Genomic DNA, 24831 nt, shown 5'->3' with positions numbered 1-24831 from the left:
GTATGCCAACTCTGAAGCACTCTGTTTGTATTACTTACATTTACTTTTTAGTGCAAGCATTTCACAGGCATGCCAGCAATTCAAAGAACAATTTATGTTTTACAACATCAGTTACACACAAAAATCAAAATAAAACAATCAGTCTAAAATCAGCAATAAACTTATTTCTGAATTAATCTGTGTTTTGCTAGATTACATTTTGCTTTGGGGAACTCAGGATAAAACAGTAAATCAATGTACCAGAGTTTATGAACTGTGTTATATATTTGTATTGTGCTGAAGGTATATAGGGGCTCATACAGACATGACTGTGAAGTTTTTTTCTCAATCTTCCACTTTGCTTGCATTTTAATATTATATTTAATGCACCAAAGTTGTTTGTTTAATATAACTCCCCAAAATGTTAGAGATCATCTGAAAATTTCTAGTGTATTTTTCACCCTGAAAATAATGATAACTGAATCAAACATAATCAGCCACTCAAGATGAAAGTGAAATCAAAAATGCATTTAAAAAAAATGGCACTTCAAACACATAAATAACTATTGACTTAACAAGGATCACAAAACTTTTGTGACACTTAGTTCTGAAGTCTTTTACCCACCCACCTGACCACAACCATTCACAGACCAGCTGAGTTCTCTCTGGCTACTACTACACAACAAAGGTGTCCTTGTGGTCACTTCTGGTCACTGGGGGATGACTCAGGACTTATCCTGTGGGATGTCAGTCGACTTCCATTTTCCCTCCTGAATCCAAGCCAGAAAGTGGCAGCCAAAATAAAGCAAGCATACAGGCTGACAAAGGAGACAGCAAAGACACAACTTGTGGGACCAATATCCCCAAATTCCCAGTTGCCAATGCACCAGGTACCTGCCCATCAGGTTGCTCTACCCCATCCCCATGCACAATCTGACAAGCAGAAAAGCTACTTTGTCATTTCTTACTTACAACCCTATTCTAATGCAGATGAACAATATTTGTTTTTTTCAAAAAAGCTACATGTGAAACTGTAAGACTTGGAAGCTTTATATGTCCTTTAATAACATGGAAAAGAAAAACTGCCATGTACATAATGCAGGTTCTTGTACTTCCACTTACGCTTCTTTAATGAGAAATTATATCTTCTCAGCATCAGTGGTCTTACAGGAACTCCCCTAATGCTTACATAGCTTCAGCAAACCCCAGCAATTAATGTGTAACTTATTAAAGAACAATGATCACTTTACTAACATATTTAATATGTATTCCTAGCATTTTTAGGAAAAATAAAATGAAAACTCAGTTAATAGAAAACCAGAAAAAGGAAAACATTAAATAATTCAAAATGTCATACACATTATCTTATTTTAAAGGATTAAATCTGAGCACTGAAGGGAACTTCTAAAAAGCAATCCTAGCTATGTACAGAATGATTTCTGCTTTCATGTACATCATACAGTTTCACCAAAGAGTGACATCAAGTAATGAGAATAAAATGTGAAAGGCTTTTAAATCACTAAACAACATAAGAGCAGAAAAAATTGGTATGCTGTAAACCACTGTCACCTTGCTCACTTCTGAGCTATACCAGCTGAGAATCAGATCCAGAAAGCTGCAACATGTGTGTAAGTTTAGTTAGCTGCAAGTAAAAGTGCTAAGTAGCCAAATAATAGGAGCAAAGAAATGCAGGGCTGAGGAAAAATTAGGCAAGAGCTGACAGTCAACAGATAGCATGACCTTCATCAAGATCGGCTCTGGGAAACCAGTCACAAGAATTTAAAGACTACCTTATCTTCACTGGGTTGAGAAAGATTTTGCAAGCTTAGCCTCAGACACTGTGTAAGCTGTGAAGAATGATTTTCTACAGAAGGCTCTTTCCCATCTGAGGAATGGACTTCTGTAATGTGCTCCTCATGGGGTAGCACTGGAATGTCAATAATTTGCCTGTACACACCTTGGCAGCCCATTTATACAACATGAACAGTTTGTCATGGAAACTGTATATATCATTTTCTTCTAAAACTTGCAACAGCTACCTTACACTACTTTAGAGAGCTTATTTAGAGAGCCTCAAGGGACTAAAACTTACCTATCCAAGAGCTCAATTCCTGCTCCTGGGAGAACACAACTCAGCCCAGCTGAAATACTAGAACTGGCGAACTCCCAACTCCAACTTTGGCCTTGGCTCTTATTACAAGGCTGAGCTGGCTGAGTATAAGGCACATCCTAGTCATATCACAGGTCTTCAAAAACCAAAGACTCTATAGCATTTTTCTTGATTTTATTTTTGCCCCAATGATTTTAAATACCAAAATTAAAAGGAAATATGGATAGCACTGATTATTGCACATTACAAACTTCTTCACCAACTTTATCATATTCATTTATTTATTCTGACCTTTAACTTAATTATTAATTCCAAACATTATAAAATGCCTGCTAACTAAATATTTAATCAAGAAATAACAGTTGAAACAAGTTGAGTTATTTGCATTTTCAAATAGCAGTTGAAATGAAACATGAAGGTTGCCTGGAGTCAATATATTCCATTTTGTGACTTCTACATGTATTTTAATTTTCTTATAGTGGAAATTCCCATGAAGCAGAAATGATCCATTATATCTACCTATGGAGTTGAAAAAAATAGATCTACACAAATCAAACGTATCTTGCAAATAGTCAGCTTCCTGATACCTGTGAACAGCCCCACTTCTGATGGTAACTTTTCCTGTAACCATTTCAAGAATATGATCCCAGTGATTCAGTGTTTTCCTGGGAATGAGGAGGCGTACTACAGGGCTAATGAGGTCTCCATTAGCAATCAGGCTGAAATAAAGCAAAGTAAAATAATTTAGAGGAGCATTTTAAACAAAACTACTTAAGATGCCACCACCCCCGGCCCTGAAATGGCAGTTCACTAACTGAAAATTCTACTTACAAAATAGTGTAGGGCTCCTGGAGTGGTTTTCGAAACCGTGCTGACACAGTGATTCGACTGTGAGTAACAGGCTTGACCTGCAAGGAAAAAAAGAATTAGAAATTATTCGATCTTCACATTAGGAAAGAGTTTGCCTCAAACACCACTAGCAAGGGAGGCAGCATATTTGCAGAAAGACGCTCCTGTTTTTAAACCACAAATTTTATTCCCTTCCAGCTTTACCTTCTACACACAGCATACGTAATTACTGCTGCAGGTTTATATACATGTTGGAGATCAATCACAGCATAGTACACCACAGTGCAACATGGCACAATGTATGATTCCCACAGAGAGGTTATGATCTTATGGACATCTTTGGTGACTTCTCAGTTGTTGTTGCTAGAGACCCAAAGCAACACTTCCAAACACTGTTTTTGTTTTCTTAGTCTTTACTGCTCATAACCATGGTCCAAGCAACTAAACCGACTTCTCTTTTTAACCATAAATGTCATCTATAGGTCTCTCTGCTAGTATGTAATAATAAAAATTATGTTATAATAATAAAAGTACTTATTATGTAATAAGTACTTTTCCGTTTGTACAGGTCTTTTCATCCAAATCTATCAGACATTTATAAAGGTTGCTGAATAGTATGCTTATTTAAGGGTGATGACTTACAAGTGAAGTGAACTGCAGATTTTCAGCCCTCAGAATAAAACATAGGCTATTTGCAGCATTATTCACTATATTACTTTGAGGAGACACTGTATTGAGACCAATCAGGTAGGTCTTCTACAAGAGGAGATACAGCAAGAAAAATGTTACTGCCACATAGTGCCAACAATGTTAGTGGACCTTTCCTTTATTCAAACAATTTACTAGGTAGTGTATTTACTCCTTAATAATTATTTCACAGATATATGTTTGTCTTGGCCTCATACAATGAGAAATTTTGTGCCAGACTGTACGTATGCTATGCCTTAATGCCTAAGGCAATTGCAATTCATAGACTTGCTGTTAATTCCAATGTGCTCTGAATCAGGTGGAAGATTCACACCTACTACTACAAGCTTGGAAAGAGAGCAAGAGGAGAGTAAGAGGTTGCTATAATACATCTCATTAGGGGAAGCAAAGAAATTTTTTTGCAACTGGCAAATAATTTAGGAGCTCAGCCATTCTTGCAGATACATTTAAAGCACATTTTTCAGAGTATAACATGTCACTTAAATCACCAAAATTAGAAATGAAAATTTATTGAGTCTCTAGGAAGAAAAAGAAAACATATCTTAAGCTGCAACTTCTGAAAACATTTCTATCGGTGCTGTCATCCATCAAGGTTATTTGCCCAACATAAGCAAAGTAATAGAAAGCTTCAGAAAACAGAAAAGATAAGGTAACTTTCTTAAAAGTATGCTACTGAAGTGCAACGCAATACTGATTTACTTCCATAGTATCAGGTCCTAACATTCAGACTCCAAACAGAGGTTGCATCCAAGCCAGGAATGACTTAACTTTGGCTGGCCATACACCTTTCTGCATAGCTCCTAGATTGTCAGGCTAATCCCCTATAAGTTATTCAGTATATAACTAGTAAAGCCTCACATTGCTTTTTCTAAAGGTTGATTCCTCATCCATACTTACACTCTTGATACCTATGCTCAAGCTCTCACATGCTCCAAACAGTCCATCAAATTAAGTTCTCTGATCCAGCCTGCAACACTCAGGTTCCAATGATCCACACTTTACTGAAACTAGTTAGAAAGCATTCACTAAGTATGAAGGAGTTCTTTAGGATACTCCCATGTGTACCCAATTATTTAGTTGTTCTTACAAGTTGATTAAACCATTAACTCTAAGGTAGGCTCCTAAGAAGGCCATCATGTTATTGCATGCAGTCCAATCACCCGGCCCCTGAGAAAACAAGCAACTTGGCACGTTAAGTGCTCATTTATTATTCAAAGGATTGTATTTCTCCCAGTAATAGCTACTGTGGCATCAGCTTTCTGACAAGTCTCTCTTTTGGGTTAATCTATCAAAGAGCATTAATATTTCTATCAGCCTTCTGTGGTCTAACAAGCCAGCCCTGTTCTTGAACAAGTAAACTTCAGGTGACTGTAAGATGGGACTAGCTTGGGCAGAGACAATATTTGTTTTTTCTACCTAAGCATGGCCTAAACCAAAATAAAACACAATTTTGTGTTGTTTTGCTAAGCATTTTTAAATCAAATGTAACTGTCTTAAAAGGTGAAAAGAATACATTAGTCAAATATTACATTTGCTAATCTAACACCACAAAAATCAGTGCATAGAAACTCTAAGGTGACTATGACACTATTAAAACACCCACAAGTATTTATCACAGTGCATAGACCAGACCTCAGTTTCTGGGAGCTTGGAACAGAGTAGCCTGGAATTAAGCAGATGCTGGACCACAGTGGCACAGAGCATTGAAGAGTTTTTTGCCACACCCAACATGAATAGCAAGGACGAATGTACTGCTCTTGGGGTCCACATGCTCTCAAGCTGCTGTTTAGGCTATTGTTTGTCTGGAAGATGAGGGGTAACTAGTGTCTTTGGGACTGCTTGGCTTCTGAAGGTACATTTTACACCTGATCTGCTTTCAGGGGGCAAAAAGATATATAAACTCTTTATACTCATCCAGAACACAGGGACAACACTGATGCTACAAATGAGAGAGAAGAAAGGAGGAAATAAATACATCGATTATAAGAAAAATAAAAAACAAAACACAATAAAACAATAAACAGAGGAAAGTGCTTGCACAGGGCACTGCAAATGAGCTGGTTAAAACATTTCTAATTTTGAAGCTGGCAAGTGTGCGAACATGCAAGTAACTGCCACATAGTATAGTATAGTATTCCTCAATGCACAAGAGAGCACTTACAGATACCCAAAGTATGTTCTGGCTACAGAATAGTATATCAAGCTCTCCAAGCACAAAAGCAAAAAACTCAGCACAAGCAACTCTAGCCTGCTCTAAAGCCACTTGTTTAAAAAACAGTTTGGCTATTTGTACACAGCACTGTGATTGAAAACAAACCAACAAACAAACCCCTGCACTCTATACACCCTTCTAATTAATGTGACTGTCCTGCTGGTTTTGGGGGGTTTTGTTGCTTTTAGTTTGGTTTGGGGTTTTCTGGCACAGCCTTCAAGTTACTACCTCTTAGAATTTAGAACAATTTATGCCAGACTAATGTTAAATTATTTATGGTTATGAAAAGCCACATAATTTCAATGTACAGAAATACACATTAATAAAAGACCAAGCGCCTAGCCACTGTAAATCAGTCTCATCCTTTTGAAGTACATGGAGTTATGCCAAACCCCCAAAGGAGAAGACCTGACCGAGGACTTAATTAAAGAATTCATGCTTCTGCTCCTATTTCCTTTGTAGGAGGTACCACAGCGCTGCAGTGTCTGGAATAGCCTGACCCCTCTGGCACTGAAGAGTTACATATTAACAGCGATGTGGTCTTGGGTGAAAAGTTTGTGCTTACATTAACAGACCAGCATCACTAGCCCCCTAAGCCCTTCATTTTCTTTTAATTTCACCAGCCACATTCTCAGCCGATATAAATCAGCACCTTCCCATTTACGTCAGCAATTGTACATTAATCAATGGTCTGGCCCCATTATGATTTTATCTTTGAATTTTGTACATTTTCAGTTTGTTTGAAAAGACCCATTCAAGGGCAGCTTCCATATCCTCCTCACAAATGCTGCCAACATTTCATGATTTGTGACAGGAGACTCATCTGAGTTATTACACAATAACATACAGCAGCAACACAAAGTATTTAAGGGAGGAAGGAGAAAGCATTATATTACTTGAAACTCAGAGGGGACTTTAAGGTGGGGACAAGAAATCAGATAAGAATTTGCAGTGCAACAAAGAGCTAAAAACAGTTGGAAATACACCATGGGATCACAGACACTCAACACTACCATGATTTTTACCATTCTATTATACAATGAATTTGTTGTTGTTTTCCACAGTGCCTCTTACCCCAACAGCAGTGTGGATGATCCTTGCTTCAGAGAGGAGTTACTACCTGTCAAATAATTTTGCAAAGCACCTTGCAGAGTCTGGGAAAAACAAAGCAGCTAAACTCAACACAGGCTAGATTCTGGGAGTGGGGATCAATCTGCAGTGTTTGAGATCTCTGTAAATACTCAAATTTCAGAATACATTTTACAAAGAGTCTCTTAGAGCCCAGCTTTCCTCTTCAGCTGGAATTCACTGTGGTTGAACTTGTGTCGCTGAATGTTAGCTGCTGCTGAGTACCTTCTAACATTCCTTTGAAAATAAAAATCCAAGATGCAGATCAGCATCTAACTGAAATATGGTAAAAAAAAATCCGCAACCTCACAGCTGCTTTATAACAATATTCACTATATTTTTCACTTACGCTAAAAAAATTTGCTCAATATGCATAAAATTTAACAAACACAGACAAAACACTTAGCAAACGCATACAACATATTGCACGATATACTTCAGGGTACTTACATCTTCCACTGTTGACTGTGGGGAAAAAAAACAAAACAAAATTACCTGAGGTATACTATTATATGTACACATATGAAAAACAGCTTTTGTAAGAAAACCGTTTGAATTAGTGTGTGCATATCCTTGTCTATGTATGTATATAAAGTGTGTGCATGCATACATATATACACCAACTTAATATAACTTTCATACAAAAATATCTATTATGTTTACGTGGTCCAGCTGACCACACGAAGGACTGAAGATCTACAAAAAACGCGTTACTCCTTTTTAGAACACTATCGATGGGCTTTTGCTCATGCAATTCTCTAAATACCAGTGGGAAGAGAATGTTACATACACAGCTTTACAGGAAAATCACCATTAAGAATGTGGGGACTGCTCAGCAAAGACAAAGTAACCCACACACTGGCTTGAAATACAGATAAAAAAGAATATTTTTTACTTCTTTGTTCAGAAATGTGTTAACCAGTAAAAAGTAAAAAACACAATCCTAAAATGAAGATGTAGCAAAATTATGTATTTGTTTTGATTGGTATGAACCTATTATTTGATCCCAATGCATAAAGTTTTTGCTTCTATGACTGCTACATTATCCTTTTCACACTTATCATTCAAATATAGACTGGAAAGTGGGACAGACCCAGCAAACTATCCAACCTCCTGTTGGCTACTTGGGACTTGCAAGAGGCATAGGACACTTCAGAGAATCAGTCCTTGTCTATCAGAACAGTATACAGTTCATTAAAAAGTATTTTCATTGTTCTCTGAAAATGCTGCTTATTTAGTTTCTAAAAAGATCAATTTATCACTTGAGAATAGTTTTAAACAGAAACGTATTACTCTTAGCTTTTTTTCTTTTTTTTTTCCCCCTCCATTGTATATCAGAGACATGCTAAATACAGAGGTCTGGGAGCACATTCACAGGCTACCATGAGGACACAGGCTAGTTATCCAGAGCTAAGAATTGGTATGACTATGATTTCTTTCCTTTTCTTCCCAGAAGTGTCTCCCATCAAAGGTAGTAACTGAGCAACTCCAAGATTTACAGGTTTACACATATTTATAAAGCTATTCTGGATGGCAGCAAAACAACAGTAAAAAAAACATAACCTCCCTGAACCAGACACTATATGCTGGTTTGATTTATACAGGTTTAAGACTTGCTCTTTCTTCTTGCTGTATTAATATAGTCTTGGGTGCTATGAACATCTCACTCATTACATCAGTTTATAACTAACCTTTTCTTTTTAAGTATTTCAACACAATGTCACATTCCAAATTTATCAGCTCATGCAATGAGCCATGGATTTGCCAGTTTGTTACAATGGTCTGTTAATCAATGTGCTCAGAAAAATTGAGAACAAATATTTGCATTCCCTTAGGGTAGAACTGGGGTCAAAAGAACCAAAACCCTATTTATACACACTATCACCACACTGTGATGTAAAAGAAAGGAATGTTCAAGGTTCAGTGATCAAAAGCAAATTAGAATGATAAGTTTTCTAAAGCTATTACAACACAGGAAATATCTATTACATAGAAACACAACTTTTTTTTTTTTAATGGGCATTTTCATACACTTGGACAGAAGATGCAGAGTCACTGAGGTGTTTGGTCAGTACAAAACCATTAGTTATCCTTACATAGTAATTAAGCTGGGTAATCTACATTCCCCTGTCTACTTTGCATTGCTAGATGGTACACTGGATAGTATAGAACAGCCTTGAGCAAGAGACTACTAGCCTTTCCACTGGTGTGGACACAAAGCACCATTGAAACTGTTATTAGCTGAATGTATTTCTAAGCTTACATAAATAGGTCACAACGCCACCCGCAGTACACAGACTTATCAGCCCACACACAGCATAGATAAGCCAGAAATTTAGATTTAAATTAGACAGTAGAAAAAAATTATTCACTGTGAGGGTGCTGAGGCCCTGGCACAGGTTGCCCAGAGAAGCTGTGGCTGCCCCATTCCTGGCAGTGTTCAAGGCCAGGTTGGATGGGGTTTGGAGCAACCTGCTCTAGTGGAAGGTGTCCCTGCCTGTGGCAGGGGGGTTGAAACTAGATGATCTTTAAGGTCCCTTCCAACCCAAACTCTTCCGTGATTCTACAAAATTAACTATGTTAGGACAACTATGCCGGAACAAATGGCCATGTACAGACTCAGGGAGCCTTTTAGACCTCAAAACTCCTACAACATTCACGAAGTGTTTAAAGCCACTCTGTTCCCCTCCAAAGCGAATTGTGCTCCTTTTCAACTATGGTAAGTGATATTGAGTTCACATCCCTTGTGCATCTGGGGATAAGTCTCACCACATCCAGCTAAGCCCTGAAAAGACAAATGCTTCTCTTGGGATCCATCATTGTTTTGGGGCACTGGACTAGAGGCCAGATCTTCAGCTGAGATAAATCAGACAATGGCATGGCCTTATCTGCGCAGGCACTTAGACTGTGCAGTGCTCCAAGACTGATCACACCCATGTTGCTTCTGGATCCCAAGAATCTCTCCTATTTCTTCTCTGAGTTGTATGATGTTATCTATATCCTGCACTCCTGACAACACACACAACGATGGCATCAATAATGCAGATTTTATTCAAGCAAAATAGATCTTGAAACTCCTTTCTGTCACTGACAGAATACTGACAATTCTGTCTATTTTTTGCAATTCCTTAGACTCATTTAAATCAAAAAGAAGCCTCTAGCCTTCATAGCTGCTCAGAAAGGCCTGAATCTGTGAACCTGTGAACAATGACAGCTGAAGAACAAAAAGCAGCCCTAAAAAACAATTTTTTTCATCATTTTTAATCAAAGATATCAGTTGTTAAAGTTTCCAATAGGTCAATGCAATATGCAGCAACTAGTTTTAATGAGACTAACATGCCTCATTAGAAGCTTCAGTACTGGCAGCTCTTCCCTTCCAGACTCTTCACAGACCAGAAAGAGCAGTTACCCTACAGAACAAGGCCGCTGTGTTAATCAAGGAAGAGACCAACTTTCAAGTTTCATAAAAAACTCAATATAGACCATGAAATTCTCCAGTGAACCAAAGCTGTAGAACCAAAGCCTCTCCAAGTCTTTCTGTTGCTCCAAAATCCATTAAATCCATCTGTAAGCAAGCTGATAATCAGAATATTCAAAATTGCACAATTCAGGTATACAGAATGATATAAAGAGAAATCCTATTAATTCATAGGCCCTATTAGGAGACAGCTTACGTTTTAACTGGATGTCTGGTCAGTTCTTCCGATTCCTCCTGGTATCAGGATGAGTATTTGTTTTGTATGCCTTGTTGTGCTAATTATGTTACTAGGATACTAAGTACCAAACAATGACATATAAAATTTAAGGATTAAATATGCTGCTCAGGAGATTAAAGACATATATCTCCTTTTTTTTATCTTCACCTTTTGACAGTCTTATTCCCGAAACTATGCTTACAGTAGAATTCCTAATTAATTCAGCATCAGAAAATGAGAAATTCCTTACTGAGCCTGTGACACCAGCAGTAGAAGAAACCAAACTGGTTAGATATGGAATAGCAAGAGGGTTTAGTTTTGCATATCAGCATAAGAATATGAGTGGACCTTTATATTATATTTATTTCCAGTCATACAAGTATTTTGTATACAGTAATTCTGAGTAGCACAGGTCCTGTTTGTTTCTAAGTCTTAGGAAGGAATGAGGAAAAAATATCCTGTGAAGATAGATTATTTTGACATAAAGTGGCTGTAATTTGAACATGCTGGGATCATTTCTGATATCTGTTCAGGCACTCTCTCACCCTCACGAGACTTTCTCCTACACAGAGAAAGTCTCAGTGAGCCATTTCTAATCCAACGTTAAAAGTAAATCAAGATTACACCCACTGAAAAATTAAAAGCTTTTTCTTATGATTAGACATGCACATTATTTGTCAGATATGATAAATGCTAGGTTTGAAGTAAACAATATAATTATAAATACTGGGATTTTTCATGAGAATATACTAGGAAAAAATATGCAAGTATGCTAAAGACAAGGTATATCAACATAAACATACCACAAGAATTTCTAAAATTGAGAAAATATTATAAACTTCCAAAATTCAATTTTTACAAATTAATCCAATCATATCACTGCTGACAGGTGAGTGGTGACTCCACTTCTAGCAATCAAGATGAGCATAAAGGATGCAGAAGTAACAATTGTCATAAATTATACTAAATGAATTTTAAAATATGGAGGAGCAGCAGGAGACAGAGAAATTGCAGCTCCTTAAAATACTTTCACAGCAACATCTCAAATGCTTTTTTTTTTTTTTTAATTGTGATGGTAAGTTCCGAGCTACCAAGTCTCAAACATTGTATTTTCCACCTCACACCCCCTTGTCATGGTGTGAGCTGAAGCTGAAATAGAGTTACGGAACAGTAAAATGCATTTACGTAAAACAGTGAAAAAAAAGTAATGAATCACTGAAAAAATGGGACCAAGACAAAACTACTGCAATGTGAGCCAATCATAGCACAAGAAATGTACCCAGGCTGAACATGGGAAGAATCAGGAACTGGAAAAGTAGGGCAAGAACTGGTGGGCAGTGGGCAGAGAGTCCCCTACTGCATCCCTCACACCGGAGTCCCTGACGCATATCACCAAATCTGACAGTCTAAGAGCCATACTTGTAATGCTAAATGACAGCATCCTGGAATGAACCCACCGTTCTAAGAACTGAGAAAAGCAACCCTTCCTCAACCAGCCACACATTTGGCCTACAACCAAGCAGCTCTTGCAATGTCTGTTTTCATACTTACTGCCCTACAGCCATTCCCAATTGATGGATAATGCTAGAAATGCACTGTAGGTCAGCAAGTGTTCTAAAATTGTGGAGCAGGTTGTTTTCATTGTTTAAACATCATAGGCAACAGTGCAGGACCTAAGGAAAAGAGTCTACACCATCCTTATCTCTATACAGTATAGAGATAAATCTTAATGTGCCTTACATTGGGTAAGACGTAAGTAGAGTTCTCTCAAATAACTTCATAAATTTAAAGTTGGTAAAAAAATCCAAGCGGAACACAAATGACAATGAATCTTGAGCAGCACAAAAAATACTTGTGTCAGAGTTTGCCATGAAATTACCTTGTCCTAGAATCCCAGAGGAAAAAGTGAAGTGCAGACCAAAAACTTAATGTTTTTACTACCTAAGAAAATCTGTCTGCTCTCAACCAAGGCCAAATCTATCTTTATGGATCAGTAAAGCAGCTTAATACAGGCCTACTATGAACTTTCGATAATAGATGCTGTTTCGTACACTGTAAGGTTCCCTTTTTATTTTGTTTGCAAAAGACTGGCTCTTCAATATCAAAATGCCTCTGCTTTTCTTTGGTGATTGCAATTCTTTGCCTTTATAGTAATAACTCATTGCAAAGACTTTTTAGTTCAATGTGTTCAAAAACCTTCGTCACAAGAAGTCAAAAAAGGAAGGAGGTTTCAGCTGAACCATTTTGTGACACAAAAAATCTCAAACAAAGAGTTGCCTACAGGATTTGCACATACAAAAGCTCAGCTAATTCTTCAGCAGCTTACTCAGCCCCAGTGACAAGTAAAATGACATCTTTTGGAGTGCACAGGGAGAGACCATCTAGATCAGGTATAGTGCCTAGAGAAATATAAATGTCCGTTTTACACATAAATAATGGGAATAATTTATAATGGGAAATAATTTATAATGGGAAAATAATGTTCAATACCTTTTACAAACAATTAAGCTTATAATAATAAACAAATGGTAGGTCTGTTGGTCCATACTTCCTCAAGAGATTAATTGTTAGATTCCACAAGCGCATCATTTTGTACTTGCAGATCACCTTCAGTACAAAAGGGATCTCTCTTGCAAAACAAGCTCAGTTGCCAAAATAAGCGATGGATGAAAAAATACCTGAGGAATAGTTTGCATCGAAGCTTTAGCTTGAGTCAGAAAGAAATCTTCTTACTACTTTCTGTACAAGTAACATAACTGTAAAAAGTTTTGAGACATATTATTATAGTGTGAGGGCTCTGTCAGAGGATTTAAAATAGCCAAGAGCCAGGCCATCTGCTGAGACTGACACAGTTTTCCCATGCTTCTAGAACAAGTGTCCTCTTTTACCCTTACTGCTGTGTCTGGTTGAAAAGAAGACTGAAATGTGAACTTATTCTCTACCCCTGCTCTCTCTCCAAAAAGTCTAAACTAAGATGGGATGTGACAATTCTACGGAACCACCTTGTTGCAAAGAACCAAATAGAAATTGAAAAATTAGACTTTTCCTAGAAAACTTGTTCCAGCCTTCCATACAGAACAACTACCACAGTGCAAGAGACACGTCATCACTTATTTGCTGGGATAAACAGCAAAACACAGGGGAAAGAGCATTGCCATGTCAGGAAAACACTTGAGCCAGATACAGATTTGCCAATACAGGCACTCTTTCACTCTTCACAGTGGCAGCTACTCACTGCCTTTAGCTCTGATTTCATCTTTTCTTTCTCCCTCTTCATGAGGCACAGCTCACCCTTCTGACTGTCATGAGCCCTCCTAGTGAAGTGAATTTCTGTCACTGTGAAAATCAGCTGAGTGGCACATCAATCTGATGTTAAAGCCACCAGAGAATGCAGGGCCTAAACTGCTGTGCTGCTGCTGCTATTGCTAAGGTGAAAAAAAGTACAAGCAGGCAAGGAAGTGTCCAGTGCACATAACAATGTAGCAGTGAGAAGAGAGAGATGCGGCTTTTAATGAAACAAACAGGGAGGATTTTATTGCTGAAATTCGATTTAAAATAAGGCCTTACAAAAGCAAAATACCTTTGTGGGCTAGAGCATCAATGACTGCTACAAGGCTTCAAGGAAAAACATGATTTTTGTTTGTTTGTTTGTTTGTTGATGAAAATCTGACAGAATCAAAGACAAAACTGCTGCCCCTCCTGGTCCTAAAGCACATCTAGGGTTTTTTTATTTCTAAGTGAATGCCTGAAAAAAAACCAAAACAAAATAAAACAAAACAGAACTTGCTTCCTCACATCATTTTAACATAAATATACTTAGACATGAAAACTTCTGTTACCAGCCCACTGAAAGTTCATTCTTAGGACTAAACGATTAGGGCATGAAAACATTTGTGTTACTCATAATCCCAGATAAAAATTGGTAGACTATTACTAGGTTTCATTTCATTTTTATGACTCCTTTGCCCAAATAAATCGATCACATAAAGTTAAAGTCAACACGGGGAGTTAAGTTCTCCACAGAGACTGGAGATTGCAAACATAAGACAAACACGAAGAATGAAAGCTGAGATAATAGATGGTTTGTACTAGTTTACTTCAAAGGCTGGAGAGATGGCTGAAAATATTAAAATAATTTACAATGAACAATGATTCCAGAAGAAACAATAGAAGCCTCTCTCACCTGTAAGTAAAAAACCCACAACTTCTACAACTACTTCTCCAGCTGCACAGAATTTGTATTGTATCGAGAATCTTCTAAGGATATGCTGCAAAACAGTCAGTCTTAAAACTAGCCTTCAAGTAGCAAGCCTATTGTACTGATAACTGGCAGTATCAGGAGATTTAGCTAAAGCCTTCCATAAAGACAACTATCTTCTCAGCAAGGGCACATGCAGTTAGTCACACTGCACATTATCAATGAGATTCACACATAATAGTGAATCCAAACCACTGCATTTTTGGAGGTAATTAGAAGCAACTTCCTCAAGCTATTTTTCTTGTTCTAGATATGTAAAAATAATTTTCTTTTTCACCCAAATACTGTTTTAATATAAAATATAGTCCTACACACACATCCAAGTATTCCAAAAAAATACTGAAGACCAGACATGCACCCAAAGGTATGTTTTTTGGTTCAGAACTATGTTTCCTGTGTTGAAGGTTCAGAAAAGTGCAATACTACTAAGTACAAACATTTTACCATTCCTTCCCCCCTCCCCCAATTATAATACCTTACTTAGATCATAATTAAGTGAGATAATAATTTTATTCTCTGCCTGTGCACACTGCAATTAAATAGTTTCATTAAGAATCATAAAACTTGGTCAAAAAAGACTCAGGAGTGGAAGAAGAAGAAAATGCTGGGGGTCAAAAATTGAATTTATGAATAAATGTCATGGGAAAGCTTAAATAGAGCTTTATGTGAAGGACAGCTGCTCAATAAATATACATCAGCAACAAAGTATCATCCTGCTGACTCATCAGTGTTTAATTAGCTTTTCCCAGTTTAAAAAAATTGTTCCTTTTTCTTTGTAAAAAAGACCCAAGCAACAGAGAAACATGAATGGCTACACAGAAACAACAAAACTATCTCTACAATGTTCTGGTCAATTGCATAAATAAACTCGGGAAAAAGTATGAGCTACAAAGTTATGACCAATTATAAAACGCAGATGTCATATTTCATAGCCTCTGAATCAGAAATATCTGAGTATCACAGTAAATGTCATTAGGGCACTATAAGTTTTGACGGTCTTCTAGTACAAGGTGTCCTACTCTCTGAAAACATCCACTATACAAGCCATTAAATTGCTGGAAGTGTGGCATGTCAGCACAAGGTGAAAGAAACTGGAAAAAAAAAGTGAGCTGATGCTTCCTGCCAGGCAGAAGCTGCAATTCAAATGTTTGTTGGGAATCATTGCTCCCATATACAATAAAACAGCAAAAATAATGCAGAGTCACACATCTCACAAAACCCCACATACAGTGTGTTTTGAAGCCTGCAGTTGCCCCCTCAGACTACAGCATAGCACTGTTGAAGACAGCATAGGTGAGCTATGGACTAGGACTTGTTAGAAGTTTATAACTTACAGTGTCAGTGACTGGGAAAAGTATTTCAACTGTCATTTTTTCAAACAAAAATATCCCTACTCCAGAAAAAAATACCAGATTTTGAAAAAAAATTGCTGGTCCAAAACTCCCAAAATTTCCACTCCCACCATCTTTTTTGCATGAGGAAAAAAAAAAAGCTCTCTTAGGTTTACGACCAGATCCAATGAAGACAAGAGGCTTTCTTTACTGAAAATTTTTAACTGGATGTAGCAATTCAGAAAGCTGAGCAGAAGACAATCAGTGCATCATGCTCAGAGCAATCAGAGTAATAATCACTAAAATAATATGCTCAGAATGGTCGATAATTGTATTATTATTATTAAGCATAATAAATACAAAAAATCAGACATGCAGGCATGTCACCAACATTAACTGCAGGTTTACTTAATTATTTCAGACATCCTACCTCGTTATTGACTTCAGGAAGTTTTTTCTTTGTTTCTCCAATGTTCAAATAGCTGCGAAAGGAAAACAGTTTTGATTACTTACAGAAGCACTTAACTTACACAATGCAAATATTTCTGCTTTTTTTCATGCACAAAGTTTTTAAAATTTATCATGCCTCAAAATAACATAAAAAGTAACTAATTTAAGATTTTAATGAAGGAGTGTTACTATAAACCTGCAGGCTAGCTCCCTGGGCCAATACAAAGTACAGGGGAGAACCAATCATCTACTTTCAAGTCACTGGTGGTTAGTACAGACCACCAATAACCCCCATGTCATAAAGAAGCTCATATATTATTGTGATGTGCATCAACAAATCTCAGCACACTATCAACTTACAAGAGTTTTCAAGCTCAGCATCTTGCTTCTCAGTTTCTCGCATTAAGTCTCTGATACATTTAAAGCTTTCCTCCATGCCCAAATTTAACCCATTGCACCTGCTAAAGTTTAAAAGGATCTACAGCTGTGTTTCAACAGGACATGGATACATCTGAACACTGTATATCCCGGTTTCTCATGATGGTGATGAACCAATATCATCTGAACAATTATCTTGTGAATAAAGAAAATACAAGCCTCAACTGGACAAGAAAACAAAATACCTCTATTTGAACAAAACTGCTCTCCTTCAGAATACATATTTCCGCAAAAACAGTGCATTAACACAGACCTGTTAGTTAAAACACACAGTGATGGATTAGCTGTGTGCTGCCTTTCCTATGAAAGGGAATTAAATAAGCCTTTAAGCATGAGTAACCCACAGACTGGCAAACAGGCAACTGTCCAGGTACCCAGGCTATGTTAACTCCTTTCCCGTGTCAGCACTCTGAGAGCCAGGAAAGAGGTTCTTCTTATGAATGCAGCTCTCAGGACCTTCCAGTACTGCAAGATATTTTCAGTTCCCAGTGCTGTAGGAAAATATACCTTCATGGGCAATTACAACTTAGTACAGCAGCACCTTTCAGCACCTTCTACCAAGAACTGAACGTGAGGGAAAAAAAAAACAACAAACCATGACTGGGGCATCTGTTCTATGCTGGGATCATCTAACTCAACATTAGGGTGATAGGCATTTGTTAGAGTTTCTCCCTATTCCAACTTTCAGTGAGAAACCCCAAGTGCTTTGCCAGGCTTTTAAGGCTAGAAGATCCTATCTGGGAATGTCAGGTGCAAGCCACAGTGTAAGCTCACCAAAAAAATCTTTTGTAACACATCTGCAGCCCTCAAGTAATGTCATGTTCTATAGTTAATGGCTGGGATAAGATTTGTTTGATAGAGGAAACTTTCCTGCCTGGTCAAAGTTGACAATTCATGGGACCTGAACAAAGGTGTAGAAGCAAGGAAGAAGGAATTCTTTGAAAGAATGGCAATTGTCTACCAAGGAACCACAAAACGGACACAGGGATTTTAAGGCTTGAGTGTGCAAGGACAGTGAGACACAGCAAGGCTTCGAGGCAATGCTTGAAAGTGCATGTCAATGATGTGGCACAGCTACAGGTTGGGCAAAGAAGAGATTCAGAGCAGCCCTGCGGAGAAGGACTTGGGGTGTTGGTTGATGAGAAAATGAACATGAGCCGTCTTCAGTGTGCGCTTGCAGCCCAGAAAGCCAACCGTATCCTGGGCTGCATCAAAAGGAGTGTGACCAGCAGGTTAAAGGAGGTGATCCTGCCCTTTTATTTGCTCTTGTGAGACCTCACTTGGAGTATTGTGTGCAGTTCTTGTGTCCTCAACATACAAAGGACACGGAACTGTTGGAACAAGTCCAGAGGAGGGTCATGAGGATGATCGGGAGCTGGAGCACCTCCCATATGAAGACAGGCTGAGAAAGTTGGGGCTGTTCAGCCTGAAGAAGAGAAGGCTGTGTGGAGACCTCATTGCAGCCTTCCAGTATCTGAAGGGGGCCTATAAGGATGCTGGGAATGGACTCTTTCATTAGGGACTGCAGTGACAGGACAAGGGGTAATGGGTTAAAACTTAACAAGTTTAGATTGGATATAAGGAGGAAGTTCTTTACTGTGAGGGTGGTGAGGCACTGGAATAGGTTGCCCAAGGATGTTGTGAATGCTCCATCCCTGGCGGTGTTCAAAGCCAGGTTGGACAGAGCCTTGGGTGACAAGGCTTAGTGTGAGGTGTCCCTGCCCATGGCAGGGGGGTTGGAATTTGATGATCTTAAGGTCCTTTCCAACCCTAACTATTCTATGATTCTGTGGTATGGAAAAGGTAAATGTAGCAACACAGGACAATATTTAAAAACAAAGTGTGGAAACCTCATGTTTAAAAAACAAAAACAAACAAAACCAACTATTGCAAGTTTCTCCAAAGGAACAAACTCCCCCCCCAAAAGAAAAACCCCAAAACCAAACAAACAAAAACCCCACCACAAACAAACAAACAAACAAACAAAAGTCTTAAAGCTTACAAGACTAAAAAGAAAGAAGCTGCTGACCATGGTTCTTGTTCTCTGGCACCAGTGAATTAGTTTGAGGAGAACTAAGAAAAGTGACAAAGAAGAGCAAATATATAAGCAAAGGCTTAAATTTGCTATGCAGAGGTCTGGGTATTCAGCTGTCAAATTTCAGAGATCCATGAATGAGAAAAGGTTTAGACAGTGCCAAAGGCTTTTCGTGTGATAACGGCATTCAAAAAAATTCTAGATCAAAAAGTTAACCAAAGTATATCCACTTGCTAAGAAAGCAGAGACACTTCCACTCAATGACTATCCAAGTCAGTGATAAAACAGCAAATGTTTAAATGCCAATTACTTTATTTAAATATGAAACATATCAGCAGCTTACATTGACTACATCCCTTCAAAGGTATATTTCATCTAAATATATATATTACATCTAAAGATGTTACAATTCAGTGCTTTGAATGAGTGTTAAAGGAGAGCAAAGTTTAGACTAGAAATCACTGCAGACAGGGAAGAAAAAGGTTCATTTCTCAGTGTAAGACATGTGAGGAGAAACAAATGTACTGCTTGAAGTGGAGCAATGGCATTTTCAGCTTCTGCTTCTCCTTGGATATTCTCTCCTTTCCATTACATTCCCTAACATAAGTGGCACAAACCACCATTCCAGAGTTCAGTCTATCACAGCATGAATGTGTTCAATAAGCAACACTGGGGAAAAAAAATAATGTACAAACTTCTTGTTGCTGTCAGACCAGAGGCAGATCCTTTAGGGCAGATGCTCCGGTCTCTTGCAGCTGCAACAGCTTTTATCTTTGCCTGTGACACATACAGAGACATACACTCTTTAATTCCTTCAATACCTTTCAGAAAACTGTCCCCTTTGATTAATCCATCCTCTCCTCTGACTTTTCTGGATGTCTCCCTCATTATCATTCTGTCTACAACGCAGTTAAGAACAAGATCAACATTAAGCCCTTCATCCTGTCATAAATAATGCTGGTAATAGCACTGTCAACATTTACAGCACTATATAAATAAATAAATACTAATAGTGAAGAACTCTGACTTTGAACAGAAGGATGGGAAAGATCTCAAGTCACCCCATTTATCCTCCCTACAGTACAGGTCTATGGCATTCTATCAAGGGATATACAAACCAACCTCCTCTTAACAAGTCCTTTAGGTTAGCTTTTCTTAAGGTATTCTCTTTGGTGACCTTAAATTCTTAGCTATATTGTTTGATGTTGGAGCCATAAAAGTCTGAAAAGCTCTCACCATAAAACTCTGACCATAAAACATAACAAGACAAAAAGGAATGCTTTTTCCCACCCAAAATAAATCCAGAGTGCTCAGTCCTCTACACAGTGCATGCTAATGCCAAACACTTACTTACATTTAGCCTGTCTGTTGTACATAAAATACATTTAGGGAGGTGAAACATGATGTGCTGACAGCTAACAACTTTAAGCTATCCACAGAATCACAGCATTTAATACCAAAAAGATACGGTAGATCTTTCTTGAGAAATGAACACCGCATTTGACATGGAAGACAGTACAGAGGGAAAGGGACTTATATTTAGCCTGTCACATCCTTCTCTCTTGCTTTGCCACTGAAGTGCAAGAAGCTTCAATAAAAGTTCAGAAGCAGGCAGTGACAAAAATGGTAAGAGTGCTGATAGAAATCCTGATCATTACAGTTTTCTCCTGAAACATCATGAGCTGTCCTGGAAGAAGTAGTGTCTTGATCTCTGCAAAACCAAGATGAGCAAGGTCCCATAAAGCTGCTAGTTTAGCATATAAATTCCTAACCACCTTCAGAAAGGGACTGTTAGAGATTTTGTTGTTTGTTTTGCTTTGTTTTGTTTTGTTTAATTCAACTGTAAGAAAAACGCCCACAAAGAAATTCACTGCCAGAATTAAGAACCATTACTGATCACATGCAGAGCCACTCAGGAATCACACCTGAAAGCCCAGATCTCTTCCATGATACCATCCCAGTCACTGATTAGAAAACAGAGAAACTGTCATCCCAATTCTTGATATCAAGGGAGGGAAGAGAAAGCAAACAGTCATCTTTTAAATAACAGGAGGGACCCAGATATTCTGCTCATAAAAAGTCTATATAACTACCCAAAATGAACAGAAGTAATGGAGAGGTGGATAGCTAGGTAGAATTGTTTAGACTTTATAAAACAAGCAAGAAAGTGCTGGGAATTAAATTCCCAGGCTCATAAGCTTCACAGCAGGACTGTCAAGACTCCACCTTTCTGCAGCGTTTTCCCTCTTACCACTCACCCCTCAGTTAAGCACACATATCACAACATCATGCCATTGCTGCATGTCCTTCAAGTTAAAAGGCTGTTTCTCCTTTTCTACCGTCATGTCAAGGGAATGGCACTATGTTACTGATGGTTACAGCAGCCTTTCTGTGGCTTGCAGCTCTTGTGCAGTTTTATGTTACAAGCACCTTTCCTTTTGCCTTGGGTTGCAGTCATTTAAGTCCTCATTCTGCAATGCCTAATAAAGGGGGTGGGAGCCTTCTGAAGTAACACCATAGCACCAAATCCCAAATCCCGATATTCAAGTTCCACACATAATCTGATATTACTTTTTAGTCACTCACTTGAGTTTTTTGAAGGCTTCCCTGCCACCAGCCACATATTGCTCTCCACTTCGAAGCTCCTCCAGCTGCCGGACACGATGCCCACCCCGGGGGGTATAGATGTTACGCACAGCTCCGAAGGGTGCCTTCACCCCAGCTGTCACCTCTTTCAGGAACACCTCAAAGTTGGACACTTTCTTCTCACTGATGACAATGCGGTGCCCTGGGAAGAAAGGGTCCCCGTTCCGATATACCAGCAAGCTCTTCACCGTCGGCTGCGAGAGCCACGACCCCTTTGTGCCAGTACTAGTCATGCTCGATGGCTTCAGTCCTCCTGATGCCTGCACCAGTTTATTCAGGAGAAGGCTCCTGCTCGAGCAACCCTCTCACCTCTGCCCTGACAGCGGGGTGAAGCGCACACACCCAGGCCAGGCCTGGGCACCAGGGCCCACCTCCAAGGAGGCAGAGGAGGGAGCCCGGCGCCGCGGGGAGGGACCACAGCCTCCCCAGGGCTTGCGGCACAGCTCAGCTCAGCCTCTCGAGAGCGGCTCTTACTTGGCAACCAGCTCCTGCTGGTCCCTGGCACCTGGGGAGGTTAACGCCGATTACACTAACCCAGGCAAAAAAACCCAAAACAACATTGCATGGAGGTAGGTCCAACACAGGTGGAAAATGGACTGCAGGGGACCTACGGCTTCCCAGGGTATTTATCCTCCAGCCTTGCCATTACGGGAAGCGACTTGCCGCTGTCACCCTGGTTTCCGCGAAGAAATTTATCCCGCGTTGGTTCGTCCTCCCCCTTGCCCAGCCAGGCGACAGCCTGTTAGGAGCCTGACGGACCCAGAGCCACCGCACAAAGCACTGCTCAGTTATTCACCGCGCGGTGGCTGGGGGGAAGGAGAACGAGGAGGCGTTGTGTCTAGAGGCACGGCGAAGGACGCGGGGGCAATACAGGCAGAGCGTAAACGGACCAAGGGCCCCACACCTGAGCGAGAGGGGATAGTCCCCCCTCTGCCTCCTCCTCCTCCTCCCTAGCAGCTCAGGCGCTGCAGCGCGGTGGGTCTCGCCGCCACAGGGGAAAGTACCGGCCACTGAACTGCCCTCAGCGGGGAGCGGCGGCGGAGGTGAAACCTTGAGCCGGCTTAGCGCTCCCGCAGTGAGCCCGGGCAGGGAGAATAACGGTGGCCGGGTCCAGCGAGGCGGAGCTGCCGTGAGATGGCGGCTCCACACAGGCGAGTGGCCGGTAAGCGCCGTTAACCGCCGGTAACAGACCCCCGCGCCGCCGCAGGGGTGAGTACGGGATTAACCACCCGCAAGTCTGTCCCTGACGGTCCCTGGCCCCGCCGCGATGGGCCTGAAGTTGGGCGGTGTCAGGCTGCAGCCGCGGCCGGCAGAGGAGAAGGAAGGGGTAAAAACCATGTTATTTCATTCACGTCTAGCCGGCTCTTCTTGGGGTCACTTATTTCCTTCTCCAGAATAAAACAGACTTTTACTAGATTTTTTAGGTCAAGGTAACGAAAACGCTAGGCAGGTGCCCTGGCGTGGAGGTAAGGGCAAGGCTCAGCCGCCAGCAAAAAGGCAGTTTCTACAACACGAGTGACTGCTTCAGGCGCTCTGCCCTGGCTGCTTCTGCGTATTCCCTTGCTGAATCTGACACATGCTTTCTCCACTGGAGATTTAGTTACTTGGTGCCTGATAATTGCCTTTGGTTCATGATTAACATCTAACGATTCCCACTTGGGTGTGCAGGAAGGTCCATGCATGAAGCAGACGAACCACTAAAAAGTCATACTTGCTGTTATTCTTTCTTTACTTCTTGCCAGTTACTAAAAATCCCTCCTGAAAATTGGATCTTTGCTGCAGGTCACCTGTTGCTATTTGCTGTTTACACTTCCTGCTACTCAGAAATAAAGCTGGGTCATGATTTTGCCGGGGACTAAAAACCAGTGGGGTTGAAATTAGGTTCTTTGACCATACAAATTAATTGCATACATTTGCAGACAATTATTCTGTTGTTTTGACTTTTTTAATATGCCAACTAACATTATGTCCTCTGAACATCTTTTTGAGATGATATGTAAATGTTGTGGACACTGCGGGGGTGCTTTTTTCCGATTCTACCATCTGAATGGGCAAAATTTGCTTGTAACACAGAACTAAGATGCACTCCCCCTGTGTCTGGGTAATTTTATTTCACTATTTTCATTGGAATATTTGAAGGCTTTTCAGTACTCCTGTTATTCTTTGGTTGAGTAAGTCTGCTATAATTTGTTCTCTTAAGCATCCAGGATCAGTCACAAGAAGTAATATCACTCCTGCTGAGCTGGCCCAAACCTGCAATTCTGTCTGGAAAATTTCAGTTAATAAGACTCAGCAATGATTTGCCCTACTAAACCAAGATCAATTTGAAATACAATATGAACAGTAGCCTGATAAATCAGAAGAATATCCTCGGGCACAATTTATTTTAAACAAAAATACATCAACAAAATGAAACAGAAAAAAAATAGGCAAATGTTGTTGTTTAACAAAACATAAATGTGGGCAACAAAATGTAAAGTAACATACCTGATTCAAAGAACATGATGTAAAGTCAAATGAGATTATGTTGCAGTCTTTCTTTAGTCAATTTCTATAATTCTACATAGTAGGTATGCTATAGCAGGTATAAAAAGTACATTTTTATACCTATTAAGAACCAGATCCAATGGCTGCCATCATCAAAAGACTTCCTTAGGTTTCATAGATAAATATATTGGATCATGAAATCATACCATTTTAATCTTAAAACTATTAAAAAAACTTTGCAAACAAATGATCCACTTGAAGCTGCATTTTCTTGCTAATTGTCAGCCAAACATCTCCAGGTTGTCCAGTGTTTGAGAAGTAATTTTGGATATTGCATTATCAGAATAGTAGACCTGTTTAATCTCAGATTAATAAAATTTGTAAAAAATCAATCAAGAATGGGTCTTACAGGCTTACTCAATGTACAGATGAGTCTCTGGTGTGTCCAGACCACCAAAATTCTGACTACAGATCAGTTTTGTTTACTTGACAACACTTTAGGCAT

At 39.3% G+C, this 24831-nt stretch overlaps 1 protein-coding gene across 3 annotated transcripts in view; it reads right to left on the bottom strand.

The window, feature by feature from the left end:
* The window catches only part of DCDC2 (doublecortin domain containing 2), a 55973-nt gene extending 33038 nt beyond the window's left edge, over window positions 1-22935 (bottom strand). The window contains exons 1-5 of one of the 3 annotated variants that reach the window (XM_061346388.1): window positions 22844-22935; window positions 21780-22337; window positions 16701-16752; window positions 2921-2997; window positions 2677-2808 (exon numbers count right to left, since the gene is read on the bottom strand). In XM_061346388.1, coding sequence (XP_061202372.1) covers window positions 2677-2808; window positions 2921-2997; window positions 16701-16752; window positions 21780-22072 — 554 coding nt within the window. In that variant the 5' untranslated portion in view covers window positions 22073-22337; window positions 22844-22935. Of the gene's footprint in view, window positions 1-2676; window positions 2809-2920; window positions 2998-16700; window positions 16753-21779; window positions 22734-22843 lie in introns of those variants that run through there. The other 2 variants (XM_061346389.1, XM_061346387.1) reach the window with 2 other exon arrangements.
* Window positions 22936-24831: the final 1896 nt, after the last annotated feature.

This window comes from Neopsephotus bourkii, unplaced genomic scaffold, assembly GCF_033783945.1.
Source record: "Neopsephotus bourkii isolate Nb327-2 ecotype Australia unplaced genomic scaffold, CSIRO-AGI_Nbou_v1 NB_272, whole genome shotgun sequence".
Taxonomy (NCBI): domain Eukaryota; kingdom Metazoa; phylum Chordata; class Aves; order Psittaciformes; family Psittacidae; genus Neopsephotus; species Neopsephotus bourkii.
The sequence above is the reverse complement of the archived record's forward strand: the minus strand, read 5'-3'. Positions and strand labels throughout refer to the sequence as shown.